Source organism: Narcine bancroftii, chromosome 2, assembly GCF_036971445.1.
Source record: "Narcine bancroftii isolate sNarBan1 chromosome 2, sNarBan1.hap1, whole genome shotgun sequence".
NCBI lineage: Eukaryota > Metazoa > Chordata > Chondrichthyes > Torpediniformes > Narcinidae > Narcine > Narcine bancroftii.
In genome coordinates, this window is record NC_091470.1 from 348,486,714 (window position 1) to 348,509,385 (window position 22,672).

Below are 22,672 nucleotides of genomic sequence, written 5' to 3' on the forward strand. Positions count from 1 at the left end.
TACGACAGAGGAGGTGTCTTAGTCATCCCCCACGGTTGCCTTATATTTCTATTTTGTTTCATCCCCTTATATTTCTTCTCCCTGTCCAAACTATTTTGTGCGCTAATATATTTTATACTTAACCTCTAATCCAATAAATGAATTTCACAACTTCCCAACTCTTTATGAAGACATTTCTCTGTTCTATCAAACTTGTGTCTATTTAACATTTTACTAACTTTGATCAACCTTTTGCACCTTTTTTAAAATAGTTTAAGATTTTTTTTTTCATCTTCTCAAAAATGTAAGTTTTAGTGGTGAAAAGGTCACAATTTTCAAGTCCATTTTTGGCTTTCTATTTCCTAGTCTGGTAGCGCCCTTGAAAATCACAGTTATATATTTCCTTTGTCTTTTTCATAGAAATGTTATGTGGCAAGCCATCAAAGGAGATCATAGCTTCCAAAACAATTCCAACTGTATCCACCTGAAGCCTTTGACGATAGTCACCATTAATTATATTCTCCTGTTTAACCATCTCTTCACATGTTTCTAAATAAATACCTCGATGATGATCCACTTTTTTTTTCAGGTGCTGGCTGGGCTGACGTTCCCAGTACAGTTTTAATGCACATTTCCAAACCATTTCTTCTCCTTTCACTCCCAGGGAAGAAACATTTACAGATCATAAAACTGTCCCGTTTTTTTCATTCGAAAGCATCAAGAATGTCAGGCACAAGGCTGTAGTTTACACATCTCAGGTCCCCTGCTGCAGTTTATGTCAGTTGGTGGCCCCATCTGTCTGCATTCCCGCAGGGGGTTTATACCCCACAGACCCCCCACCCCCCACCCCAGTCCTTCTGCTTGCGGATGATGGTCTCGGCTCAGAGCCTCCAGCACCTCGCACTTGTAGTCGTCGAAGTTGCCATTGATCTGGTTGATGGTCTGCTCCAGCTGGTCTCAGTGATGAGACAGGCGTCGTGGCTCACAATGACCGTGGCCACTTTGTAAATGTTAATGGCTTCAGCTAAAGCATCAATGGACTCCATGTCCAGATTGTTCATAGGTTCATCCAAGATGAGGATGTCGGGCTGTCTGCACACCAGCCATGCATTCTGACCACCCGAGAGCATACTGATCTGGATGGTGTGGGTATGGATCTCCAGCTCAAAGCAGCCCAGGCACTTCCTCTTTCAATTGAACCACTCCCTGTATAAAATTATGTCCCAAAGGATTACAGGATATTTTATTAGGAAAAGTTGTTGGTCATCATGCAATGTACGCGAATGATTCCCAATGAAAAATGTCTCAGTCGTGTTGAATTAACATTCCCAGTTTCTATGGTAACCATCAGGTTTAAGACAAGTTAATTATTATGTTCATATCACAGTATAGATGTCCAAAAATAGCAAAACATTAATAATTTTTGTCATTATGAAAGCAAGAGATGTTTGCAACATTAGAAAACCTAAATAAAATTGGATCAGCTCACAGAAAACATTTTATTCTGTACATTTTACAGAGGATGGTGTCTGTTACCTATCAACAATAGTTTCTAAGCATCATATGTCTCCAGTGCTTAGCTCAGCATTTGTCTCAATGAAGGAATTGGAGAATATATAACTCAGAATCACTCAACACCATCTTGTACAAGACAAAATAAACAGAAATGCAACATAGACATACATAAACATTTCATTATTCCGAGGTAGTTTTTCCTGAATGCATGCGAATAATTCACCAAAATCACTTTTCTAATTTGGAGTTTGTGGACAAATGCAGTCCTGTATTCCAGCATCACTCAAAATTCATAATTTACAATCAAGGAAAAGTTCTGCAAATCTATTCTTCTGAATTTGAGTAAAAAATGACTAACTGCTGGAAGCTAATCTGCTGCTGGTGCAGGGAATTGCAGGAAATTGCTATAAATATCAACAATTTCAATACTGACATGTGGCTGCATCAATAGCCCATTGTTTATAAACTGCAAACAATCAATGATACCACTTAAATATGAAAGCAAGTCTCAGAAACTGCTATCCATGTCAGAAGTCACGCATTAAAAAGGCGGTGATAATAGCTAAATTGAAGAGATCGAGTTTGCACTACAAGATAAATGGTGGGATTAAATGCCAGCCAAGACCATCCAAGTAGATGCTATGAATAAATCTAACAGGCAATAAATCATGTCTGGAGGAAAGCATTGAGCATTTGTTGCATTGTGACTGCTTTTTAGCTAGATGGTGCTGTTACAGATAGAACCATAACATGGTTGCCTCAATTTTTTCATCCATGAGGTCCTATTGAGAAAACATAACTCTTCACTAAACTTGGGTGGATGAGGTCAATTTATCAGAAAGGTTACATGTCAAGCACATTGCTATTGTCTTTTACCTCAAAGTTCTTATTTCATTATCAACCTTGAATATCTCTGTAATGTAAGGAATCTTAAAGCCTTTGATCAATGCAGCTGATCCACTTATGGAAGCAATTAACAAGCAATTTGTTGACAATGGCATGATGTAAACTGCAAAATTTGAAGAGAATATCAAAATTTTATACATAACCATTAGGACTCCATGTTAGTTATGTGGCCCATTTTTTTCGCTAAAAACATCTGATATTTGGAGCTATGGTCTACGGTCATCTCAAGATTTTCAAGGTAGTCTACTGTGGTTCATGACATTGTGTCATGAAGGCCAAAACCTAATCTCAACAGTCTGAGGAATATGGTTTTTAAAAGAAAGCTGAATGATATTTTGACTTTGCAAAACATAATATAATTAAATAAAGTAAGACTCCAGTATAGCTAGCCACAAATTGTCCCTAGTCCAGATAATAAGTATCACGGAATCATATAAATCACTGAGTGGTCATAATCACGTAAAAGGCCACTCAGCCCATCAACTTTGTGTTATTTCTATGTAAAACCAATCCAGCTCATTGAAGTTGCCCACTCTCTTCCCATGATCCTCCAAATTCTTTCCTTCCAGATACTCAACATCCTCTCTTGATAAATCTGCTTCTATTAACTTTTGCCAGAGACTGAGTTTTTATAAAAAGTCCTTTTTTATATTTGGTTCATTTGCCAATCACCTTCGACTTATATCTCCCAATTCATGTATTCTTCTGAAATAAATGCAAATATATACCCTTCTAATCTGCTTCCTGAACAATTAAAATATGCTGAGACTTGAAAAGGTGTTTAGACAACAATCATTTCAATGCATAATGAATGCTACAAGCAAACCATTCCTCAGAAATTACCAGATGAATGAAAGACTGTACATAAGGTCAATTACTTTAATATTGAGTATTGAAGGGAAATTATTAAAGTGAAAACTTTAGGCATATTTTTGCTACTGGTCCTCTTTTCACTATAAAATCTATCTCTTCCTATTTCCTTTCTATGAACAGAATGGTGCAATAAGCCAGCTTCTCTGGAGTGACAGCCATGTAATGGAGCCAATGTAATTTTCATGCTAACCAGTTAAATGATAGATGCATTGACGGTTATGACATATTTGCCATTGTTACTGCTTTGCTAACGATATCTATTATAATTTGGCATATGTGTGTTACAGGCCCAGTGGACCCCAAAGCCCAGCAGTAATAAATATTCACCAAGACAAATGGTTACTTAAACGAAAGTTGTTTTTAATTTTCTTTAAACATAAAAACAGGATCAAACTTTAATTTATTACTATCAACTTAACTTAACCCCCTTCTAATTCTAAGCACATGTGTATGCAATGTGTATAAGTTCAGAAAAGTTATTTGATTCACAGTCCCATCTCACTTCTCACTCCTCCAAGTTCACCGGTGTCAGGCAATTCTTATACTGTGCACAGAATTTAACATTTGTGAATTTTCATGAAGCACTGGGGCATAAAGGTATTTATTACCGCACAAGAAGATTCTTGTTGGTTTCAGAGAGAGATTTGTTGCTCATTGGACACACACAAACTGACAGCTTGTTGAAACCCAATTTTCAAGATGGGTTGTGAGAAGAGGTTATCATTTGGAAAACCCATGATGGGGAAAGTTTCTTTGGCAAGACACTGAAGTGACTGATTGGAGGAAATCAGTTTGTGTGTGTCCAACAAGCAACAAATCTCTCACTGAAACCAACAAGAAACTTCCTGAGGAGTAACCATTTAACTTTAAGCACCAGAACCTGGTGAAGATTCATAAATGTTGAATTCTGTTCACAATGTAAGAATTGCCTGATACCGGTGAACTTGGAGAAGTGAGAAGTGAATGATTGGACTGTGAAACAAAAAACTTTCCTGAAAATATACACACTACATAAACGTACACTTAGAATTAGAAGGGGGTTAAGTTAATAGTAATAGGTTAAAGATTGATCCTGTTTTTACGTTTAAAGAAAATTAAAAGCAACTTTTGTTTAAGTAACCACTGACCGTGAATTTCTTTTGCTGCTACTGCTGGGGTATTTGGAGTCCTCTGGGCTTGTAACAAGTGACAGCCTTTGAAAGGTTATGATGAAGGTCACTTCAGGGGTAAATCACTCCATGTAATTTGCTATATTTAAAACTGAATTTGTCCCAAAGGCACAATGAATAATGATATGATATACCAGTAGTTCTGACCAAAAAGACCTCAGATCAGATCCCTGAACTTTGCCATGTCGCTTGATCTTAGCTAATGCTACAACTGGAATTGACATCCACAGCAAGCAAAAGGGATGAAGAAATTAGTTGGGCCACATGCTTAGTGTCACCACCTTGTTATCCCTCCTGCAAAATGCTCACTTTTCAATCCTAGGTGAGAACAGATGTGAAGAATAGGGCCTGGTATTGAGAACGGTCATTCTGGCTTGGTCTGTAAGCCCTGTCCATTTTTTTGAGGCACTTTGCAAGCATTGTGTACTCAAAGAAAGAGGTGAATTAAGTGCTGTAAATGGAACACATTATCTCCTGATTAGAGTTTTGTGGCCCTGAATACGTAGCATATACAAGACTGGCACAAAAATTTGGGCCACTGATTGGAAGAATCCTCAAGCAGACTTCACTTTCGGCAGCTCTTTGTTATTATTGCTAAAATATAATAATACTATAACCCAAAATTAGAGAATGTTATTTTTCGCTAAACTTATTTTTCCTAATAGACACAAAATATGCAATAGAAATGGTAATTAAAAATTTTTTTTGGATTTTCTGAACATTTTGTATTAAAAAAATGTATCCATAATGAGTAATATTTGTGGTCTGAGGGTATTCCTTGAAAGTAGATATTATCCACATTTGTTCAAAATGCATAATTGACAGAATTATACATGCTTTGAATGCCAATAACCATTGACCTTTGTTTTCCAATCTGTTCCATTAGAATGCTTTAATTTCATTAAGCATTACCCGAGAAGCTACTGGTTTTATATAATTAAGCAACTCTGAGTCATGAATCGAACCATTTACCTTTGAAGATCCAGGAATGCCCCAAGGTTTCGATAGAGGATGGTCCCTATCACATAAACTGAAGAATCATCCGGTTCTGTAAATACAAGTAAAAATTGCTGGAAAGTGAAAGCAATTTTTTTTAAAGAAAATGTTAATATATCAACGTTTTAAAATATCTTTCAAAATATGGATGACTTACTCTTACCAGAAAATATTTGTGTGCAAGTTTTCAAGCAGACTGGTTAATATTTATACTGTGTCTCCTCTCATCTCTCTACCCTCAATAAGCATGTTCATTCCTTGATTTGCCTTAAATTTGCTGACAATTTCCAGTTTCGTCTTCTCATTCAATTACAATTTCGAGTAGCCTGCTCCATAACTGTACAGTCATATAGTTAGTTTAAGCTGCTGTCTGAAAAATAGTGGCTGTGAATTAGCAGAAATGTGACCAATTATTTCTCCTTTCATATCCCATTCCTGCATAAACTGGAGGAAATGGATCACTTTGCTTTTGTTTTGTGTATCCTTTGACATCCATTCAACAACGTTCTGGGAATATTGTTTTCATCAAAGTACCTTTGTTCACTCAATTCTGGATATGAAATAGAGCACACATTGCATTTCACATCCTCAAGATGTTCCCCAATCATTTAGAGTAACAAATGCCAAGAAACTCATTCCTCCTTTGGTGGCCCTATAAACAATATACTGTTGCATTAGTGAGTTGTAGTCTGCTTCCAAATTCATTCCATTGTGCAATGGTTATCAGAGCCATGTAATGCAACCTCCTGTTCTACTTTACAGCATGCTCAGCAGGGGATGAATTTCTAGTCACTCACAGACTGTGAAGGGCATTGCAACGTCCTGACATTGTGAAAGGCACCACATTAAATCGATTCTTTCTTTCGTTCAAATTGCAGTATTGTGTGGACTGATGCAAGTGATTTATGTTGGCGTGTACATATTGTAAGAATCTACAACTTGATGCCACTCTGTTACAACCGCCGTTTCTGAGTAATTCTAGGGTCAATGCACTGGTCATTCTCCCCAAAGCGGACAATCTCCTGATGTTAACCCGGTATCATGTGAGTGGAGCAGTTATTGATGCTGCCTCATAGCTCCAGGGACCTGGATTTGATCCTGAATTTGCACGATATCAACATAAAGTTTGCATGTTCTTTGCAGTATCATGCGAATTTTTGCCGGATGTTCTGGTTTTCTCCCACCTCCAAAGATGTCGTAGCAGATTATTTGGTTCCTGTGTTAGTTAGCCGACAAAAATAATCAAATGGTAGGTGAGAAAGTTTAAATTGTAGGACTACAAAAAAACAAGGACTAATGGAATTGTTCTAAAGGAAGCAAGCATAGATTTAGTTGGGCAGAATAGCTTCCTTTTGAAAGATATTTTTTACAAATTTGAACAGGATTTATATTTCATATCATTTATTTTGCATTTTTCAAAGATCTGTCCTTGTAATTTCCCTCCAAACTAATTAGCTCAAATATGTCTGGCTGGAAAATGCTTTCTGCACTCTCTTCAGGAATTCAGTTTGCTTTATTATAAATTTAGAAATACAGCAGGTTAACATGCCTTTTCGACCCATGAACCTCTGCCCCCCAATTACAACTAAATTGATCTACAGCCTATGAAATCTGGGAGGAAACCGGGGCACTGAAAGAGATCCAAGCAGAACTGGAGAGAACATACAAATACCTTACAAAGTGTGCCAGTATCGAACCCCAGTTGTATTAGCAATGTGCTAACTGCTGTATTAACCATGCCGCCTGATCAATCTGTCATTACTCAAAGTGTTGTCTGACTTTGAAGACTTTACAATGAGATCCTTTGATTTGTTCTGCTGGTTATAGTCAATTGCCTTAATGGTGTTTTTTATTATGAGTTTATTGTCAGTGACTTAGAATATTGCCTATCCTGTAGTTACAATTAATGACAAACTGAATTTCAATAAAAAATAGTTTGTAGGAATTTGTCCATTTTATGCCCAGAGTTCAAACCTCATCAAAAATGATGGCATGAGTGTCCATTCATTCCAAAATCTGTATGGATTCTATTAAATACACAATCAGTGAACATTAAGTTGGCTGGCACATGATATTAGTTTGCAGTAAAAAAAAATTCCATGAGCTTGATTTAAATATTGAATATTTCCTAAAAATAAACTAAATCCAAACAATTTTTAAAGACAAGCAATGTTAAGAATGAAACAAGGGCCAAGCGGAGACCTCCGAGCACTCAATAACACCACAAAAGTGTTAGGCTGCGCAATGCAAGAAAGTGGCAGCTTCTCATTGTTGCTGGTGACATCACCTTTGCTTATTAGCTTCAATGGCAAATAACCCGGGGTAGAATAATTCCACATTTCCCAATAACATACAAAGACGTGTTGGTCTTCATCAGTCAGAGTCTTGAGCATTGATGTTGGAAGGTCATGTGGCAGTTGTATTAGATGTTGGTGAGGCCACATTTGGAGTGCTGGGTTCAGCTTTGGTTACCATGCTGCAGTAAAGATGTGGTCAAGCTGGAGAAGGTACAGAGAAGATTTATAAGAATGTTGCCAGGAGTCAGGAACCTGAGCCACAGGGACAGGTTGAGAAGGCAAGGGCTTTATTCCTTGCAGCGCAGGAGGATGAGGGGTAATCTCATTGATAGGTACAAAATCCTGAGAGGATTAGATCAGGTAAATGCAGAGAGGCTTGTGCTCAGAAGGAGACATAGTTAGTAAGTGGCTGGCTAAACCTATTAGAGCACCAGCAACCCAGATTTGAATCCGGCGCTGTCTGTAAGGAGTTTGTATTTTCTCCCTGTGACCTGCATGGATTTTCTCCAGACAGTCTGGTTCCTCATCTCCCCTTCCCTCCGCCCTTCCCCCAAAATCTACAGGGTTGGAAGGTTAATTGGATGTGATTGGAATATATTTAATGGGCCTTTGACTGTCAACCGTACTGTGTCATGAAATGTTTTTAAAATTATGTCGGGGAATCGGTAATCTGAGGACATAAGTTTATGGTGAAGGGAGAGAGATTTAATAGGAACCTGAGGAGTATTTGTTTTTACACAGATAGTGGTGAGTGCATGGAGTGAGCTGATGGAAGGAGGTGGCTGAGGCAGATACTACAGTTTAAGAAAAAAGTACTATATGCATACATGGATAGGATATGTTTAGAAGCTTTTTCTTTCCACATAAGATGCTATAAGGGATTACTTAAGGTGATCTGTGAGTAGGAAAAAAAGGTTGAGGTTGGTTTTGAAGGATAAGGCCAAATGCAGCAGGTGGGATGTGTGGTAGGATATTTTAATTGGTGCGGGCAAGTTGGCCTGATAAAACCTGTTTCAATGTTGTATGCTTCTTTGACTTTGTAATTCTGTCAGCTCTCAGAGCAATTCCCTCAATCCCTCTCCTCAATGCAACCTATCTGCTCATACAAGTCCTTGTAAACTACCTAGGATAACCTAACAGCATGTTTTTGCAATGTGTAAGGGAACTGGAGAACCCCAAGGGAAGCCCATGGAGTCACATGGAGAATGTGCAGAATCCATGCTGTCTTGGGTCACTGAAGCTGTGCATTACTGTATCTGCCAAGTTAAATGTACCCTATGCCTGAAAATTGGGACTTAAGAAAAAATATTAACAAATTCTGACTTGCGTCAAAAACATCCAAAAGTTTTAATGCTCCTAAGCATTAATTACAGTGGAAATGTACAATAAAATTGCATTTTTCCATGGAAACCTCAGAAAAAGGGTTCAAGACCTTGACAAACAAAACAGCTGAGGTTCAGTGTCGATCCACAGATTTTAAAAGGCTCTTCACAAAAGACTCATGCAGGCTGTCCTTGTAAATGCTTGACGTGCCTCTCCAATTTATACTTCGGGAGCACAGCATTCATGCCAGAAACAAATACAAGGCTTTAAAGCAAATTTGACAAAGGAAACGATGCCTCTGTCACCAGATCATAAAGTGGAAAAGGCATAGGTGGCTACAGGAAAAATAAAGGTTCTTGTAAAGATGCCTCAAAAATATTGTTAGCATTCAATCACTTGGTGGCACAGTTAGAGCCTGCAGCTGACGTGGACATTTACCCCTCCATAAATCTTCGTCCGCGAAGCCAAGCCAAAGATAACAGCACTAGAGAACCTCTGGTTGCTCCGGTTTCCTCCCTCCTTTCAAAATGTACAGGAGTTGTAGGTTAATTGGGGTATTTTGGCGGCATAAGCTTGTGTGCTGGCAGGGTCTGTAAGCATGCTGTATGTCTAAATTAAATTAAATTTTAAAAGTTAAATTAACAATTCATGATCAAGAAGAGAAAATGCTGGAAGATTCTGGTTCCAGAAACCATCCTGGATGCATTCAATAAATTCTGCCCTGTCTAAGCCTCTGACACTAAGGACATTATGGTCTCCCTCTACAACACCCAGCTTGCTTTTACATCTTTCCATAATCTGTCTCGATATCTATTCCTCTACCACTTGGTGACTATTGGGAGCCAAAAGTATAACCCCATCAAAGCAGACGTACCTATCTTATTTTTGACTTCTAAAACATCATCATCCAGAGCTATCAATCCTGTCTGTCTTGCAGCCAAGTCTCTGTAATGGCTTCATCATCATAATTCCAAGTATTGATTTAGACTCTCCTCTTGTCCTTCCTTTCAACTTTTCTTTCCATAACATCTGTCGAGGCCTTGCAATGAGTGAGTTGCCAATTAGATTATATAAACTTAATGGTTAGCGCAAATGCTAAAATCCCAGTGACCGGGGTTCGAATCCACTGCTGACTGTAAAGACTTTGCATGTTCTCCCCATGTCTGCTGGTGCTCCAGTTTCCTCCCACCTTTCAAAATGTACAAGGGTTATTGGTCAATTGGGTGTAATTGGGCGGCATGGGCTCATGGGTCAATAGGGCCTGTTACGTGCTGTATGTCTAAATTTTTTTTAAATATTAAAATTTAAAGAAATATTAATATCAGATGTCTGATCCTTGCAATTGGCGTTCTTTCCAAGATGAGGAGGATGTTGCTTGTCACTTGAGAAGGTTTCCAAAGGCCAAACACAAAGTGAATTTAAAGTGCAAATCATATTTTAATTGTTTTTTTTAATTTCTCCTTGTAATTTGCACCATGACCGTAATGATTTTTAATCTAGAATTGGAAAGTTCCAAGTGCTCATCATTACTTCAAACTAAAGTAAACAGTCCATTCCACAGGGAAACATCACATAACAGAGAGAAAAACCACAAAATCGTATTATACTCTGGGTATCAGTGTTTCCATTGATCCAAGGCGATGTTTGCAAAATATTGACCAAGTCTTCTAATTCCATTGACCATCTTTATTGTAAAAACCCATTTATAAACTTTATTAAAAGTCATCCAGCATTTACCACGTTAGCTTGAACTGTTTGTATATATTACCATATATAGATCTTCTCCCAATAGTCCCAAAGTTTCTCACCTCAGATGCCAAGTTGCACCAGTTAACGTTAATTGACACTGGGGACAAAGTAAGCACTGGACAAACTCTACATTTTTCCAACCCTTGGGAGTAATATTTACATAATTGGTCCACTATTTCTATCGTGAATAGAATGAGAGTTTATTATCAAATACAGTGCGAAAATATAGTAAACTCTTCATTATCCGGCATTCAATCAACCAGAAAAAAAATTGAGGAAATAATAAAGCATTTTTTTTCAAAATGAATAAGCATAAATAAAGTTTTAAATAAAAATTTAAATAGAAGTTTAAAACTGTAAAAGTAAATGTCTCCGAAGCAACACACCACCCCTTGGGAGCAAACATTTAGCTACGCCCGTAGGAGCCGTTTGAATTAAGTTGTGTTTGAATAAAATGGTGGAACCCAGGATGAAGAGCCAGTCGACGCCACTCGCCGCTGGGGCAACTCTCCCAAAGTATCTCTTTATCCATGCCTATAAAAGTCTTTATTTTTATTAGCATATTATTAAGTATACTAGTAAACTTTATCTGTAAACTTGGTGGGGAGGGGGGCTTAATTATGATGGCAGCACATTTAGCGGCAAGTGCAACACTGTCACAGCTCCAGTGACCATGGTTTGAATTAAAGTTTTGAGTTATGGGAATTACTTGATTAAAGTGAACTTAACATAATTAAAATCTGATTTTTTTTGGCTATTATTTTGCATTTTGCAGTCTCTTGCCTTGTAAATGGTGTATTCTTAATGTAGGTATATTGGTTAGGCATTAGAAGAGTGAATCTCACTCAACTGGAAAATTTGCATTTCCAGCACCTGCAATCCCATAGGTACCAGATAATGAAGATTTTACTGTGCAATTTATTAAATGTGCAATGTTGACAAAAGCAAATGTAATGGGGCCAGTCATCCAGAAGAGAAAGACATTGGACAGCTAAACTCGTCGTGGTCATCCATCCTACCATTAGCCCACTAATACCTCGTCTGTATCAGGAATTGGTATTGATAGGTGGCTTATTATTGATAACATTATTTTATGTTATCTATAATTATATATCTCAAAGCTCCAATAATAAAATTAAATGAACATATCATCATACCTGTTGATCTCCCAGTGGAAAATATATTTTTTGAAATAGTAACTTTATCTTCAGAATTCCTCGCCCAGTTGACCATCCCTCTCCAACCTTTCATAGGGAAATTGATATCTGTAGCCCCATTGGCTGGGCGTTTATAAATGCATATCACTGAAAAACAAAATAAATGTACCAAACCTCTTATTTGGTGACAGATGCTCTTGAATTCTGACGAGCTACAATGTACAAGGATATTGGAGAAATTCATCACCATTTCCTGAATCATCCAAAATAAAACTGAAATTAATTGGACAATACACCTCCCAATTTTTATGTTATTGCAAAGCTCTAACCTGGTCACTGAGTTTTCACTATCAAACTATTCCCACTAATCAGCAAAACTGGATCATCTCACCTCTCTTAGATATAGTGTTGGGAATGTGCTTTACAGTCAGCATAGTGGAAAGCTCAAGAATTAGGAATGAAAATGTCAATTCTGAATATTCGTTAGGTCTTTAATGGGTATGGATGTGTAAACAGGAATGCATATTGGAGCATGCCTAGGACTTGGGAGAAAATTGTCAATCACTTTCAATCATTTTGCTAAACAAATAAGAGTAAGGATTTATGTTTGGAGACATCTGGAGCATAACACAATAGAAAAATTATCACATGCACCAAAACATTAAATATTGGTTCCGCTCTTAACACAGGTATGTTTAAAAAGAAGGATTATATCTCTGTACATAATAAATAGCTCTTACTACCTGATAGATTAATCAAAGAAATGTCAAAACATATTTATTTAAAGTAGCATATGCTTTAAACTACGAAAACATTTGAGTTCAATAATCCAACTTATTACCCAACGCTTCTGAAGGCAAGAGACCAAGTGAGCCCAATCATTGAGGAAAGGATCAAGTTCAACTCAATAGAGTTCCCCCTTCAGCACAGAAGAAAATTAATGACTGAGCGATCATCTGACAAATGAATTTAAAAAGTTAACGGTATTCGATTTCAGATCTCTCATGGAGTTAGGAGACATAAAATTACAGTTTGGCCACTTTGGATGAAAAATTAAGAAGCAGTTACTCAAACAAAATTAGCAGTAATAAGGTGTCATCTTCTCCCAGAGACTAAGCCTACTAATTAAGGCTGCATTTACAGGCTACAACAACTATTTGTCTGGTATCTATTTGAGTACTTGAATTATCAAATGAAGTTAAAACTGTGCATAGAACTGAAGTACAGATTTACTCTGATTACATGAAAGGTGGAGTGAGATTATGCAGCTGAGTGGTATACTTCTCAACCCTGAGATAAAAAGTGAAAAGAGAGAGAGAGAGAGAGAGAGAGAGAGAGAGAGAGAGAGAGAGAGAGAGAGAGAGAGAGAGAGAAGAGAGAGAGAATTCAGTTCTGCAATTTTACAGCAGATGGGACTGGAACAGGACAAGCTGGCAAGCTTGTGGAAAAACCCCACTTTGAAGATGGGTTGTGAGTGCTTAGTTCAGCCTAGTCAAAGTCCTTGTGGTCCATGCAAGAGGACTGGCTGCCTAATGTTTCACTTGGAATAAGGGAAACAAAAAGGAACTCTGTGGTGACCTGAAAGAAAGGTTATCATCCGGAAAACACTGATTGGGCAAGTTTCTTCAGCAAAACACTGATGTGGCTGATTAGAAAGGAATCAGTTTGTATCCAGTGACCAATCTCTCTCTGAACACCAACAAGAACCTTCCTGAGTGGTAACTATTTACCTTTCAAACACCAAAACCTGGTGAACTTCATAAATGTGCACAGTATAAGAATTCCCTCAATCAGTGAACTTGGAGGAATGAGAAGTGAGATTGGACTGTGAATTAAAGAACTTTTCTAAACTTACTCACACATTACATACACATGCGCTTAGAATTAGAAAGGGGTTAAGTTAGGTTAGCTAAGTTAATAGTAATAAGTTAAAGTGTGATTCTGTTTTCATGTTTAAAGATAATTAAAAGCCACTTTTGTTTAAGTAACCATTGGTCTTGGTGAATATCTATTGCTGCTGGGTTTTGGGGTCCTCTGGGATCGTAACATTAGCCATTAATTTTCCTTCAGTCTAAAACACTGGTTCTAAATCATCTTCTTTCCACTCACATATCACTTTGCCATCGGTGCTCTGTGATTCGTAAGGGATTTCTTAAGGTGGGATGTGAGTGGGAAGGGAAGATTGAGAATCACTGCTCTAGACCCAATTGTTACTGAAATATTTTGCAGAGAAAAACTGTCATTGGGGTCCATTTCCTTTGGAGTGATGAAACCGTGCACGAAACGAGTCAATTAGGTACAATTAAAACAGTGGTTTTCAAACTTTTTCTTTCCACCCACATACCACCTTTAGCAATCCCTTACTAATCATAGAGCACCTATGGCATAGGGAATACTTAAAGTGGTACGTGAGTGGAAAGAAAAAGGATGCGAACCACTGGTTCCTGCAATCAATATACCACGTCACAGCATTCCAGCAGAGAACAAGATTCCAAAAATCACATTCTTAACAATCAGGGTAGGCCACTGGTTTAGGATAAGCAGGCAATTTCAATTCATTTTGGAACCATGCATTGAAATAATAATTGTGAAAAGTGACATTCCATACTAAATAAGTATTATTTGTGACAAATCCCTGGAGAAAAATAAGTCTTTGCAGGAATAAAGCAATTAATTTACTTGACTTCTTGCTGAATAAAAGGAAGTCCTTTAGGGGCCTATATTTTCCAATTAATTCACAGCCAAAGATATAGTATGCTGTAGTAAAAGTTCTGCTGTGTGAAAAATCAAAATACATTTGGCATTTTTTAAAAAATGAGGGAAATAAACAATAAAAAACCCTCAAGCAAAAATTCTCCGCAGTACTCAATTATAGAAGACACACTTGTTGCATGATTTCTTACGAGAGAAAATATGTGTTGTTTTTGTTCATATGGATTCCATTTCACAATGTCAGTTTATTCTGTTCAACACTTTGGAAGCACTGATTCTCATGCCGAAAAGCAATTACTCAAACCAATTGAACACAGTTCACTTACAGGTGACAATTATGGTAATCTTATATAAATGAAAGAAAATGGAAACAAAATTAATTTGCATAAACAACTAAACGATTAAAGTAGATAATTTTGAATTATTTAATCTGGTGTGTCCTTCATATTTTCCATTGAAGTTTCACAAGCCTGATGTCCCCTATAATATTTGTTTATTAAATCATTTCAGTCTTTGTTGGATCACAGTTTCAGAAGATTATGTGGAAAGAAAAACTAAATACTCTTCTTACTGAACCTATACAGCATACAATATTACAGCACAGTCCTGGTCCTTCAGCATACGATACTGTGCTGAACTATATTTATAAACTTACTCCACAAAATTCTGACTTCCACTATCTCTCATCCATAACCCCTATTTTTCTTGCTTCAACGTGCCAGTCTAAGAGTCTTTGAAACGTCCCTATTGTGCCAGCCTCCACCATCACCCTGGCAATGCACTTCTGTGACCTACTATGGGTAAAAAACCTACCACTGACTTCACCCCTGAACTTTCCTCCTCTTGTACTTGCTGCTGTCACCCTACATAAAAGGTGCTGGCTGCCCACCGTATCAATGCCTCCCATAATCTTTAACACCTCCTTTAAGTTATCTCTCATTCTTTTTCAATCCAAAGAGAAAATCCCTAGCTCTACTAAACTTGTCACATAAGACACATTCTTCAGTCCAGGCAACATCCTGATATATCTCTTCTGCACCTCCACAAAGCTTCCACATCATTCCTGTAATGAGGCAACTAGAACAAAACACAATATTCCAAGTGTGGTCTTAGCACAGTTTTATGGAGCTGCAACATTACCTCATGGTTCTTGAACTCAATCCCCCTACCAATGAACGCTAACATAACATAAGCCTTCTTGACTACCCTATCAACCTGCCCAGCAACCTTGAGAGACCTGTGGATTTGGACCCAAAAGTCTCTCTGTTCTTCCACACTGCCATTAACCATGTACTCCATCTTCAAGTTTGACCTTCAAAAATGCATCAGTTCACACATATCTGGATTGAATTCCATCTGTCACTTTTTTGCCCATTCTGCCTATGTCCTAGGATTCACTGGAATTCTTCTGGACATGAGTCAGTTCCCGAGAAACTGGAATTGTTCTACTTGGAAGAGGGAAAGTTTTGCCTCAACTTTTTTTCTGTGCCACAGTACTGCTTTGGGTCTCAGTCCTGCCAGACTAGTTTAAACCCTACCCTACCAAGTAGATCTATCAAATGTCCCATTCGGGATTTTGATCCTATTCCAGTTCAGGTGCAACCCATGCCTCTCAAACAGGTCAGCCCTGCCCTAGAAGAGATCCTAATGGGATCAGAGAGAAAATAGTGAATCAAATCAGAATTTATTGTTATGAACATGCCACAAAATTGGCAATATTGCAGTAGCATTACAGTAAAAATATTGCTATAAATTACATCTATAATTTTAGCAAGAAAATAGATCAAAGTGAGGTCATGTCTGTAGTTCACTGTCCACTCAGCAATCTGATGGCAGAGGGGAAGAAGCTGTCCTTGTGTCGCTTAGTACTCATCTTCAGGCTCCTGTATCTTTTTTCCCCCAATGGTAGCAGAGTGGCCTGGGCCATGGGAGTCCTTGAGGATAGAGGCAGCTTTCTTAAGACACCGCATCTTGTAGATTTCCTTGATGGAGTGAAATCTGGCACCAGTGATGTCGCTGGCTGAGTTAATAACTCTCTAGTTTCTTGTTCTGTGCATTGGCATCTCCATATCAGACCAGATGATATGGAACCAGTCAGAATTCTCTCCACCTGTACAAATTTTTGCGAGTCTTTGGTGACATACCAAATCTCATCAAACTCCTCATGAAATAGAGCTACTGACGAGTCTTTTTCATGATTGCTTCAACGTGGACAGATCCTCAGAGATGTTGATACCCAGAAATTTGATGCTTTTGACCCTTTTCACTGCTAATCCCTTGATGAGGACTGGTTTGTGTTCTTCTGATTTTGAGACTTCTTGGTCTCCGTGAATTAGTGTCAAATACAACAGTGAAGTGACTTGCTGACCCAGGGTAACATTCATCTTCTGTGAGTAATATCGTTAGATTACTGCAAAAACTCTTCTCGTCAGATATCATTGGTTTAAGCCCCACTCGAGCATCTGATCTGGATTGGCATTTCATTGCAATGATGAGAAAGTATGTCAGTACTTGGGATGCTGTGTTCAGATGGGATGTTAGAGTGAGATCCTACCTTTGCACTCAAGTGAGACAAATCGCACTTGCTGCCACACCACAATGGACTCAGCACCATTGCCATTGGTGGGATATTGCTATCCAAAATGTTGTTACAAAGCTTTCCTTCAGTATTCTACTGATGACAGGGTAATGAGCCAACCAACTAGCCAGAATGGTCATGGACATTTACAACCTCTCATTTCTGCAGTCAGAGGTTCCCACCCGCTTTAAAAGGGCTTCAATCATATTGGTCAGTGCCCAAGAGAGTAGAGTGAGCTGCCTCAATGACTACTGCCCAGTAGCACTAACTTCTACTGTGATGAAATGCTTTGAGAAGATGATCATGGCCAGAATTAACCCGTAGCTAAGCAAAGATCTAGACCCACTGCAATTCACCTATCATCGTAATTCACCAAAAACCATCTGCTCCACGCATCTCTGGATCATCTCGAAAATTTATACATACGACTGCTCTTCATCGACTATAGCTCAGACTTCAACACCATTATTTCCTCAGTGCAGATCAAGAAGCCATAAACTCAAGTCCTCTGTACCCAACTCTGCAAATGGATCCTTAACTTTGTCATCATAAGACCACAGTTTGTATAAATTGGAAACAACATCTCCTTCTCAACACAGGCGCACCCCAAGGATGTGTGCTTTGCCCACTGCTCTTCTCATTATACACCCATGAATGTGTGACCAGGCAGAATTCTAAAGCTATCTACAAGCTTGCCAACGACACCACAGTTGTTGGCAGAATCACAAGCGGCAATGAGAAAGCATACAGGAGGGAGATAGATCAGCTCATTGAATGGAGTAATGATAACAACCTTGCGCTCAACTTCAGCAAAACCAAGGAGATAATTTTTGACTTCAGGAGGAAGTCAGGGGAATAGAACCCAGACCTCATCGAGGAATCAGTAGTGGAAAGGGTTAAGAACTTCAAATTCCTGGTGGTAAACATCTTCAAGGATCTGTCCTGGAGCCTCCACATTGATGCAATCACAAAGAAGGCTTGCCAGCGGCTTTACTTTGTGAGGTGCCTGAGGAGATTCGGCATGTCACCAAAAACTCTCATAAACTTCTGCAGGAGTATCGTGGAGAGTGTTCTGGCTGATTGCATCACTGCTTGGTATGGAGGCACCAACTCTCAGGACAAGAATAAACTCCAGAGGGTTGTTAAGTTGGCCTGCAACATCACAGACACCAGACTTCACTCCATTGAGGATATCGACAAGAGGCGGTGTCTTAAAAAAGCAGCCTCTATCCTCAAAGACCCCCACCACCCAAGCCATGCCCTCTTCACTCTGCTACCATTGGGAAAAAAGGTACAGGAGACTAAAGCCGAGCATTCAACGGCACAAGGACAGCTTCTTCCCCGCTGCCATCAGATTCCTGAATAATCAATGAACCAAAGATAGTGCCTTACTTTTTGTGCACTAATATTTTAATTTTTTTTTTAATAATTTTGATAGATGGTTACAACAGGGATGTTTACACTATGACACTCCTGCAAAACATTGAATTTCATGACTTGTTTATGACAATAAATTCTGATTCTGATACACTAACTATACCTTTGTGGCTTTAGCAGTCCTGGAGCTGAGTGAGCTAGTTAGCTAATATAGTTTGATTATTAAAGTAAAACATAAACTTTTGCAGACACTCAGATTGTAGTAAAAGCACACAAAATTGCTGGAGGGTCTCAACGGTCTTGCAGCGTCCAAAGCAAGTAAAGATATATTTTCAACATTTTGGGCCTGAGTCCTTCCTCAAGGCATAAGCAAAAGGCAGGCAAGCATTTTAATTAAAATAAGCCATCCATTTCAATTCCTCATCCCATTCCCTTGCTGACATATCTATCTATGGCCTCATGTACTGCCAGCAAATTGGAGGAACAACACCTCATCTTACGACTGGGCACCTTCCAACCGAACGGCATTAGCATCAACTTCTCTGGTTTCCATTAAACCTCTCCCCCCCCCCCCACCTCTCCATCTTCTTCCCTCAGCTTTTCCGTTTTCCTTCTCTCCTTTCACAGAGCCAAAATCAATTCTCACCTTTCCTCTTATCCCTTCCAATTAACACCTTTTGGCTGTTAGGTCTGATCACCTCCCGCTCCCACTTTCCCCTTAATCTCTAGTCTTTAATTAAGATGTTTGCCTGCCTTTTGCTTCTACCATGAAAAAGTGCTCAGGCCTGAAATACCGGTAAAATGTCTTCACCTCTTACGGACTCTGTGACACTGGCTGAGTACCTCAAGCATTTCTGTGCGTTTTTTGTTTGTCAGGGTATATGAGAGGTTAATATGGTGAATTTACAAGTACTCGTTTTCAACAACTATTGAACTTGATTGTGCTAAGTTTAATGTTGAGAATGGAAAAGCTGAAGTCTGAACCTTCACTTTGTTTTGTGCAGAAATGGTAAATGTGGGACTTCAAAGGTCCACAAATGTGAACTGTAGTTGGGATGGAGGAAAAGCACTGAAACTCTGTACCAGACCCGGAAATCCTTATTGCGCTCACAATGCCAAGGAAACAACAACAAAACAATTCATGCCATATGCCAAGTGAACATTTTAAAAGTGTAAAAAAAAAATCAGCTCACCAAGATTTTCAGTCACAAGATAAGAGTCCCTGAAATCATTCATTCGAAAGCCAACGACATTGATAAAATCCTCAACAGTTTGCATCACTGCCTTTGAGTTTGGTCCAGTCTGCAAGATGAAAACAAACATCATTTGGATTACAGCAGTCATATACTCAATATATATTTGCCGATTAAAAAAAAATCACCATCCCTGTTCGACGATGTTAATCACATTGTTTAAATATTGCAGCCTAATATATGGTAATATACAGTACCTGAAAAATTTGAATGGAACACATAGATGTACCTGAGGACCACCAACTAGGGTGTCTTTCAAAGTAAATATTCTAACAGCAGACCCATAAAAATCAGTTCAATTAGATGACAACTGGCACTATTTCAGAAACAGCATTGAACGTCTGATCTACAGTAGCTTTACTATACATTGATAAGTAAAGCAGAACCGCTGGCCTTTTTTCCTTAGTTTGTGCCCAAGTCTGGCTCTGTCATATGGCAAGCATCGTTTCCATAGCTCATGTAGAATAGGACAGACTGGTTTGTTCAATGATTTATGACTGAGAAGAAAGGGAAAGAGCACAATGAATGATGTGGTGGGAGAGTTTGTGTGAATGAGAGACCATGCACAAACATGTCTACAGACGGTCCTGCAAAATGCAGAGAGGGGAGGGGGTTGTGTGGCTGGTGGGACTATGGCAGAAATTGTGAAGGTTAACACTGAATGCTGGTGGAGCACAGAACATTACAGTAGAGTACAGTAATGGCCCTTTGGCCCATGATGCTGTGCCTGCCTAATCAAAAATATGAAACCTTCCTAGGTCATGACACTATTTTTCTGGCATTCATATGCCTGTCCAAGAAACAATTTGATGATAGAACAGTAATTGGTGGTGACATTTATCTCCACTCTTCATATGCTGAGGCTGTAGGCTTTAACGTTCTCTTCATTAGAGGTATGCAAAATGATGGGGCATTGATAATGAGGATAGCTCGAATCTATTCAACAGAGTAGGAGAGTAGAAAACTGGACAGCATAGGTTTAAGATGAGGGGGTAAAGATTTAAAGGGACCCTAAAGGGCAACAGAGTAGATGATGCATATATGGAATGAGCATCGTAAAAAGTAGAAGAGGTGAGTACAATTACAGCACTTGGAAGACATTTGCACATGTACATGGATAATGAAGGGTTGGAGGGATATGGGCCAAGCCCAGGCAATTAGATAAGCACACGACAGACTAGCTGTAGAAGGGAGACTTGATGGTAATGCACATATTGGGTCATATGTTTCATTTATGCATGTTATATGACTTCCGGTCTCTGTGATGTCTCAATAACTCATCACACACACAATTCCATCTTGATCATTTTATTCCCATTACTCTCCTGTTTCTATCATGAAATTGCTGATTAATGTGAGGTTATTGGTTTAGAGGCATCAGCACAGAATATTACCCAAACAGAGATTGTTCATGAAAGAATCTTGTCAAAAGAATGTTGAGAATCTATTCAATCTCTTTGATACAGTCAAATATCAATCTTTACCACCACCTTCACCTCTTTACCATACCAGAGGACATCTGTACAAAGTAAAGGGAGGAAAGTTGAGGGGAGACATTAGTGCTAAGTTTTTTTTTATACAGAGTTGTGGATGTCAGGAATGCATTGGCGGGGTGGTGGTGGAGGCTGGAAAAATAGGGGCATTTAAGAGACTTGTCAACAGGCACATGGACGATGAAAAATAAGGGGTTATGAAGTAAGGGGGTAGGTATTTGTAGGTCAGCACAATATCCTGAGCTGTAATGTTCTATGTTTTCTCTCTGATACACATACAGCACACACAAATACGCACACATGCTTGCACACATACCACACACAAGCACGCATCCATGCGCGCGCACACCCACACTCTTCCCTTTCCCTCATTCCTCCACTTTTCGCATTCCCTTGGAAAGGTAAGAATCGTGCAAGAAATAAGGCACATATTTTTTTGGAAATTAAAGTCCAAAAAAATGTTTGTTGGCTAAATGTTAATTAAATGTTATCTTTAGCTCACAACGAATGAAAGAACAGCATTAACGTGAGCATTCTTACATCATTCTAAACTCATGTGAAATGACCACTTTAGCTCAGAGCTTCTGCTGAATCTGATTTGTCAGGAGATGCTTTAGATAAATCTGTTTTGGACATTGTATGTGCTAATGTGATTCATTATCAGGCTATTGAAGTAACTAAAGAACATGTGCTGTAGAAAATCTCATTGCCATCCATTCTCTGGGCCATCTTGTCCATGATTGTTACCATAGCAACAGAACATTCAAATCTGTGGACTCTAGTCAGCAGAGAACCATCTGAAAATATGAGCTCATTTTATTCCCACAAAAATAAACTGAAGTGTGTTCCGTCTGCACTGAAGCATTTGTCAGACTCACTCAAAACATCACATTCTTTCAAAAAAGAAGTGAAATTCATCGTTTACATTTAATTTACATTTTTAAGAGTGTTAAAAGCCCTGTCAGAACATAATATAGATTCGCTGATCATTTAAAATTCTCAGAAACCATTTGCCTCTGCACATGGTCAATAGGAAATTGCTCTTACTCCAATAAGGACTCCCACCAGATCCCTGGGGTCATTGTGGTCCGACCTATTGAGTGTATTTTGTCCAGTGCATCCATTGCAGCATAGACGCATCTTGGTCGTATCAGGTGACAAGAACATTCAGCTCCAGACCTATTGCAGCCATGACCCACACATGTTTGAACGAATGCCAGAGACACCATTCACTTATGTGTGGCCTTAAGAAGAGTGATAAAAAATTAAGTCAATGGGGTAAGCAGGTAGAACAC

General features: G+C 38.7%; 1 protein-coding gene across 7 annotated transcripts in view; it reads right to left on the minus strand.

Annotated features, from left to right (window-relative positions):
* The window catches only part of adgrb1a (adhesion G protein-coupled receptor B1a), a 651,114-nt gene that overhangs the window by 288,708 nt on the left and 339,734 nt on the right, over nt 1–22,672 (minus strand). For all 7 annotated transcript variants that reach the window (XM_069922257.1, XM_069922254.1, XM_069922256.1 and 4 more), the window contains exons 12-14: nt 19,825–19,933; nt 11,965–12,111; nt 5,415–5,490 (exon numbers count right to left, since the gene is read on the minus strand). In XM_069922257.1, the coding sequence (XP_069778358.1) occupies nt 5,415–5,490; nt 11,965–12,111; nt 19,825–19,933 (332 nt within the window). The remainder of the gene's footprint in view (nt 1–5,414; nt 5,491–11,964; nt 12,112–19,824; nt 19,934–22,672) is intronic.